The following is a 7,792-nucleotide window of genomic DNA, read 5'->3' as shown; positions in this document are numbered from 1 at the left end:
GGCTTTTTTTCCTAAAAAACGACATAGTACAGTAAGGCTTTTTTAAAGTAAAAAACGACATAGTATAGTAGGCTTTTCTTCTTAAAAAAACGACATAGTATAGTAAGGCTTTTTTTCTTAAAAAACGACATAGTATAGTAAGGCTTTTTTTCCTAAAAAACGACATAGTATAGTAAGGCTTTTTTCTTAAAAAACGACATAGTATAGTAAGGCTTTTTTTCTTAAAAAACGACATAGTATAGTAAGGCTTTTTTTCTTAAAAAACGACATAGTATAGTAAGGCTTTTTTACTTAAAAAACGACATAGTATAGTAAGGCTTTTTTTCCTAAAAAACAACATAGTATAGTAAGGCTTTTTTTGTAAAAAAACGACATAGTATAGTAAGGCTTTTTTTCTTAAAAAACGACATAGTATAGTAAGGCTTTTTTTCCTAAAAAACAACATAGTATAGTAAGGCTTTTTTCTGAAAAAAACGACATAGTATAGTAAGGCTTTTTTTCCTAAAAAACGACATAGTATAGTAAGGCTTTTTTAAAGTAAAAAACGACATAGTATAGTAAGGCTTTTCTTCTTAAAAAAACAACATAGTATAGTAAGGCTTTTTTCTTAAAAAACGACATAGTATAGTAAGGCTCTTTTTCTTAAAAAACGACATAGTATAGTAAGGCTTTTTTTCCTAAAAAACGACATAGTATAGTAAGGCTTTTTTTAAAGTAAAAAACAACATAGTATAGTAATGCTTTTTTTCTTAAAAAACGACATAGTATAGTAAGGCTTTTTTTCTTAAAAAACGACATAGTATAGTAAGGCTTTTTTCCCTAAAAAACGACATAGTATAGTAAGGCTTTTTTCTTAAAAAACGACATAGTATAGTAAGGCTTTTTTTCTTAAAAAACGACATAGTATAGTAAGGCTTTTTTTCTTAAAAAACGACATAGTATAGTAAGGCTTTTTTACTTAAAAAACGACATAGTATAGTAAGGCTTTTTTTCCTAAAAAACAACATAGTATAGTAAGGCTTTTTTTTGTAAAAAACGACATAGTATAGTAAGGCTTTTTTTCCTAAAAAACGACATAGTATAGTAAGGCTTTTTTAAAGTTAAAAATGACATAGTATAGTAAGGCTTTTCTTCTTAAAAAAACAACAAAGTATAGTAAGGCTTTTTTCTTAAAAAACGACATAGTATAGTAAGGCTCTTTTTCTTAAAAAACGACATAGTATAGTAAGGCTTTTTTTCCTAAAAAACGACATAGTATAGTAAGGCTTTTTTAAAGTTAAAAACGACATAGTATAGTAAGGCTTTTCTTCTTAAAAAAATGACATAGTATAGTAAGGCTTTTTTTCTTTAAAAAACGACATAGTATAGTAAGGCTTTTTTTCTTAAAAAACGACATAGTATAGTAAGGCTTTTATTCTTAAAAAACGACATAGTATAGTAAGGGTTTTTTTCCTAAAAAACAACATAGTATAGTAAGGCTTTTTTTTGTAAAAAACGACATAGAATAGTAAGGCTTTTTTTCCTAAAAAACAACATAGTATAGTAAGGCTTTTTTTCCTAAAAAACGACATAGTATAGTAAGGCTTTTTTAAAGTAAAAAACGACATAGTATAGTAAGGCTTTTCTTCTTAAAAAAACGACATAGTATAGTAAGGCTTTTTTTCTTAAAAAACGACATAGTATAGTAAGGCTTTTTTTCCTAAAAAACAACATAGTATAGTAAGGCTTTTTTCTGAAAAAAACGACATAGTATAGTAAGGCTTTTTTTCCTAAAAAACGACATAGTATAGTAAGGCTTTTTTAAAGTAAAAAACGACATAGTATAGTAAGGCTTTTCTTCTTAAAAAAACGACATAGTATAGTAAGTCTTTTTTTCTTAAAAAACGACATAGTATAGTAAGGCTTTTTTTCCTAAAAAACAACATAGTATAGTAAGGCTTTTTTCTGAAAAAAACGACATAGTATAGTAAGGCTTTTTTTCCTAAAAAACGACATAGTATAGTAAGGCTTTTTTAAAGTAAAAAACGACATAGTATAGTAAGGCTTTTCTTCTTAAAAAAACGACATAGTATAGTAAGGCTTTTTTTCTTAAAAAACGACATAGTATAGTAAGGCTTTTTTTCCTAAAAAACAACATAGTATAGTAAGGCTTTTTTCTGAAAAAAACGACATAGTATAGTAAGGCTTTTTTAAAGTAAAAAACGACATAGTATAGTAAGGCTTTTCTTCTTAAAAAAACGACATAGTATAGTAAGGCTTTTTTTCTTTAAAAAAACGACATAGTATAGTAAGGCTTTTTTTCTTAAAAAACGACATAGTATAGTAAGGCTTTTTTTCTTAAAAAACGACATAGTATAGTAAGGCTTTTTTTCCTAAAAAACGACATAGTATAGTAAGGCTTTTTTAAAGTAAAAAACGACATAGTATAGTAGGCTTTTCTTCTTAAAAAAACGACATAGTATAGTAAGGCTTTTTTTCTTAAAAAACGACATAGTATAGTAAGGCTTTTTTTCTTAAAAAACGACATAGTATAGTAAGGCTTTTTTTCTTAAAAAACGACATAGTATAGTAAGGCTTTTATTCTTAAAAAACGACATAGTATAGTAAGGCTTTTTTTCCTAAAAAACGACATAGTATAGTAAGGCTTTTTTTCTTTAAAAAACGACATAGTATAGTAAGGCTTTTTTTCCTAAAAAACGACATAGTATAGTAAGGCTTTTTTAAAGTAAAAAACGACATAGTATAGTAAGGCTTTTTTTCTTTAAAAAACGACTTAGTATAGTAAGGCTTTTTTTCCTAAAAAACGACATAGTATAGTAAGGCTTTTTTAAAGTAAAAAACGACATAGTATAGTAAGGCTTTTTTTCTTAAAAAACGACATAGTATAGTAAGGCTTTTTTGTAAAAAACGGCATAGTATAGTAAGGCTTTTTTCGTAACATATAATAATAATAATAATCGGACATAGGCCCCTGTTGTAGTTATCACAACACAAAAAGCCTACTTGTCATCACACGCAGAAACTGCGTGTGACGAAATTGATGGTGCTTCTCCATAAGCTACGTTTACTCGGCAAAAGACCTAAATCTAGTACGGACTTGTAATTGGCATTCTGCTATTGTGGATACAGGTCGCTTACCTCTCACTGTCTTCCACTTACCTTACTTCAGTCAGCTAGTAGGAGGCAGATCACCACCCAAAACCTCTTTTTATATTACCACAGAAGGGAATGTGTGTTATGTTACCTCGAGTTTAGATGTCTGATGGATGTGGGGAAAAAACTGTCCTTAAGCCTACTTGTCCGTGCTTTGTGGGACCTATAGCGTCTTCCAGAGGGCAGCAGCTGGAACAGATTGTGACCAGGGTGGTAAGGGTCCCCTATGATGTTCTTGGCTCTGCTGAGGTAACGAGGGCTGGCAATGTCTTCCAGTGAGGGCAGAGAGCAGCCGACAATCCTCTGGGCAGTGTTAATCACTTTCTGCACGGCCTTTTTGTCTGCCGCCGTGCTTCCAGCGTACCACACTGTGATGCCGTACGCCAGGATGCTCGCTACAGTGGTTTTATAGAAGGTTATCAGAAACTTGGTGGCCAAGTTGTTCTTCCATAAATCCATCCATAAATCACGCTTTATAAGGATCATAGCATAAAGATAAAAAGATAATCTAATTGAGTCAAGGAGGACACAGCAGTTTTTACAAAAGTTAAATATTTATTTGTCTTTTTCTCTCAGTTTTCACTTTTCCATACATTTAGGTCAACATTTAATTGGAATTTGTAAAGAGGGAGAATGTGATTGGTTTATTCATCATCGAAAATAAAAAAAAAAAAAAATCAGAGCGAAGCAAACATTTTGGATAAAAAAAAAAGTTTTTTTTCTTAGCTTTTTTTATACACAAGAACATAAACTAGGAAAGAAAAAAGGGAATTTCCCAAAACACATTTTGCCCGCTTATCCGTTTTGTAGACCAAAAACAAAATCCTTTACCCACATTTTTTTTGCACCCCCCAAAAAACCATAACAAAAAGCATTGAATTTCTCTTTTCGTACACGGCACCCTCCATATCTTTAGCAAAAGAGTTCATACAAAAAAAAATACAAATGTACTGCAGTATGTACGCACTTTGTCCTTTTTTGCGTCCCAGTTTCAGATGCCAGTGAAAATCCATGTAAATAAATAGAAATACAAAAGCAAATAAATACATAAATATCCAAGCCCACTTCAACAAAACAACGTATTTTTCGAAGCACCTCCGGCGGCCAAAAAAGGACAAATAAAATCAGAAAATATGAAAATATCACAACACGTCCCAATATTTTGGAATGTATGGCCGCAATTGAAAGGGATGAAAATTATGGCAAAAAAATAACACTGCATTCCCCAAAAAATACATAAAAAATGATAGAAAAAGGCCTCAAAATCTTTTAATAAATTTAGGTTTGTGTCAATATAAAAATGATTTTTTTTCTTAATTGGCGTTGTAATTATATATTTTTAAAAGTACATTTATGATCAAAATGATTAAAGCCCCTCACAGGCAATTTTTGAAAAATCATTATTAAATAGAATTAAAATAAAAAATATGCATTTACACCTAAAATCAAATTTGATCTGTTTATGAGTCAAATAAAAACAAATGACATACTTTTTTAACACAACTGCATTATTACTCAGTCCTTCCAGTCCGAACTCGATTGGACATCTAGCGCCATCATTAGCCGACGATTGCCGTATTTTCCGGACTATAAGTCACACTTTTTTTGCAATTTGGCTAAACTTGCAAGAATTTTTTCCCACTCTGACCACCGACAGCCTGCTATGTTGTTGTTTTTAGCTATAATTATATAAAAAGTTATGTATTATATAATTACAAGATGCCTAATTAGCCCGTTGTTCTCCGTTTTACTATTGTTACTTTAACGCAGGGTAGCGAACAAGTTACAAAATTTGGCTTTTTGTGTCCAAGTGTGCGAGTCAAAGACCTTACGTCAGAAACCACAAAAAAAAAAAAAAAATTGCCAAATTCTATTTTAAAAATAATCTTATTTGTTTTGAATGGGCTTTGATGAATTTCAGTATTTTTAAGATAGAATAAAAATATGAGAAACGAGGCAAAAAGCCACCGTAGATACAAAAATATGATCATAAGCAAAGAGCCGCATACGGCTCGAGAGCCACATGTTCGCCACCCCTGCTTTGAACGCATCAAAAAATAACGTTAAAAAAAACTGCCTTATACTCCAGCGCAACTTTAAATTTTTTTCCTTTTCATTGATTATTCTTTGGTCGCTACGACTTATAGTCCGGAAAATACGGTATAGAAAAAGGGCTGCATTCCAATACTTATGCCGACAGATTATCCAGAATGGTCCTCCTTCATTGACCAAAACGGGCCGTTCCGAAGTCCTGGAGAGGTCTTTCCGTGGCGTGTTTTTAGGAAGAAGGCGGGACGGAAAAAGTAGGAGGGGTCTCTCCTTGGATGGGGGGAGGGGGGACTCTGCTAGGAGCCGTCCTCGCCGGGCTTCCCAGGCGCGTAGTAGCCGGCCAGTTGGCGGAAACGTGGCCCCCACTCGCCCAGGTACGAGAAATCCTGCTCGGAGGCGGTGGAAAGTGTGTGGATGGAGCTCAGCGACAGGGCGGGCGAACCGGCGCCCTCGAAGGCGTACGTCTGGAAGGAGTCGTACGGCGGCACCGACAGGTCGCCGTCGGCTTGCTCCACCTTCTTGCGGATGTAGCCCTCGAAGAGGGAGAAGTCGGCGGCCGCCGGGCGCGAACCCGGCGGCCAACGCGCCGCCGCCGGCCTGGCCTCGGCGATGCCGTTTTCGCCGCCCTTGGCTTCGGGGAAGTCGTAGAGGTTCCGTAGGGCGCTCATGTCGTACGCTTGAGTGTCCTGCTCGCCGCCGCCCTCGTCGTTGTACTTGATGACGTTGTCCCGCATGTCTTCTTCGTCCTCCGCGATGCGCTTGCCTTTGCGGTGGCGTTGGAGGGTCAAGATCAGCAAAGCCAGGACTGGGAAAACAAAAGAAATTGATTTAGCGTCTTTTCACAACTATAAGGCGCACATAAAAGTCTTAAATTTTCTCCAAAATAGACAGAGCGCCTTATAATCCAGTGCGCTTTATATGTGGACCAATACTAAAATTGTTATCACCATAAAATAAAATAAATCAGTCGATAGGGTACACCGACTACTATTTTCCCATAGACAAAGTACTACGCAATGAATGCTGGGATATATAGTCGTTCTTTTGTCAATACACCCAATGGATTGTGGCCTGTATACATCGACATCAATACAGCTTGACGAAGCATGGAAAGCAGCGTTGGAATAGTTACGCTAGCTACTAGCTAGCTACTAGCTAGCTACTAGCTAGCTACTAGCTAGCTACTAGCTAGCTACTAGCTAGCTACTAGCTAGCTACTATTTGTGAATGGATTGTGGCCTGGACATCGACATAAACGCAGCTTTACGAAGCATGGAAAGCACCGTTGGAAAAGTTACGCTAGCTACTAGCTAGCTACTATTTGCGAATGGATTGTGGCCGCGTGGACGAACGTATAAAACTCAGCGTTTTCGATGACTCATTTGCGACCCTAGTGAGGATAAAGCGGTTCAGAAAATGACGAGAGCGAGACAAATAGACCCACAAAAAAAGGAAGACAGTTATTTTCTTTCCTAAAGTGGCCATTTATGAAGCATTTTGGTCATTGGAGAACAACTCGCGTTCGACTTTTGTGGCGGCTTTCCGCGCTAATGGCTACAATTTGCGCGAACGCCGTTCGCCTAAAGAGCCTCGCGAGACCGAGCGATCTCAGAACGCCTGGCGGCCGTTCTCGCCGATAACATCCAATCAAGTGTCCTTCCCCCTCACGCGTTGTTTGCCCGCCTCCGCTGGGGCGCCTTTGCCTATAACCATATTTATTTATTCTTCTCCACTGTGGATAGGACAAATTAATTGCCACGAGATTCGCAGTCATGCGGTTACCGTGCCTGACAAACGGGGAAAAAGTCTCAACTGCCGTATGAGGAGATATCTGCGAATCGAGCGGACGCACGATTTAACCTTGCGACAAACGCTCGTTGATAGCACGCCGCCGACGGCTATTAGCCGCGCGGACACTTGAACCGCTATACCAAAATATTTGAGCTTGGAAATTAGCGGGTTTTATGGTGACAATTTCACTTGGGTCAGAATTTTTGGTCACACATTTTGAGAAAATTGAAGTCTTTATGTTGGGCCTATAGTGCGGAAAATACGGTAATCCAATTTTAACATGAAATATCATGAATACTTTAGTCAAATTTATTTTCTAATCCACGGCAAGTACAATTTAGCTACATTTGATATTTTCGGAAATTTTGGTCACACGAGAAAAAGTTTTTTCGTTGGGCCTATAGTGCGGAAAATATGGTAATCCGACTTTATCATGAATACTTAAGCCAAACTTTTATTTTCTAATCCATGGCAAGTACAATTTAGCTACATTTGAAGATATTTTTGGAAATTTTGGTCACACGTTTTGAGAATTTTTTTGTCTTTTCGTTGGGCCTATGGTGCAGAAAATACGGTAATCCAACTTTAACATGAGAAATCATGAATACTTTAGCCAAACTTTTATTTTCTAATCCAGGGCAAGTACAATTTAGCGACATTTGAAGATAATTTTGGTCACACAAGAAAAGTGAAGTCTTTTCGTTGGGCGTATAGTGCGCAAAATACGGTAATCCAACTTTAACATGAATACTTTAGCCAAACTTTTCTTTTCTAATCCACTGCAAGAACAATTTAGTGA

General features: G+C 35.9%; 1 protein-coding gene across 1 annotated transcript in view; it reads right to left on the bottom strand.

Moving 5' to 3' along the window:
- Positions 1-3,688: 3,688 nt before the first annotated feature.
- The window catches only part of cdh22 (cadherin 22), a 64,597-nt gene continuing 60,493 nt past the window's right edge, over positions 3,689-7,792 (bottom strand). Inside the window, exon 13 of the mRNA XM_077602223.1 lies at positions 3,689-6,007. Coding sequence (XP_077458349.1) covers positions 5,499-6,007 — 509 coding nt within the window. The 3' untranslated portion in view covers positions 3,689-5,498. The remainder of the gene's footprint in view (positions 6,008-7,792) is intronic.

Source organism: Stigmatopora argus, chromosome 6, assembly GCF_051989625.1.
Source record: "Stigmatopora argus isolate UIUO_Sarg chromosome 6, RoL_Sarg_1.0, whole genome shotgun sequence".
Lineage (NCBI taxonomy): Eukaryota > Metazoa > Chordata > Actinopteri > Syngnathiformes > Syngnathidae > Stigmatopora > Stigmatopora argus.
The sequence above is the reverse complement of the archived record's forward strand: the minus strand, read 5'-3'. Positions and strand labels throughout refer to the sequence as shown.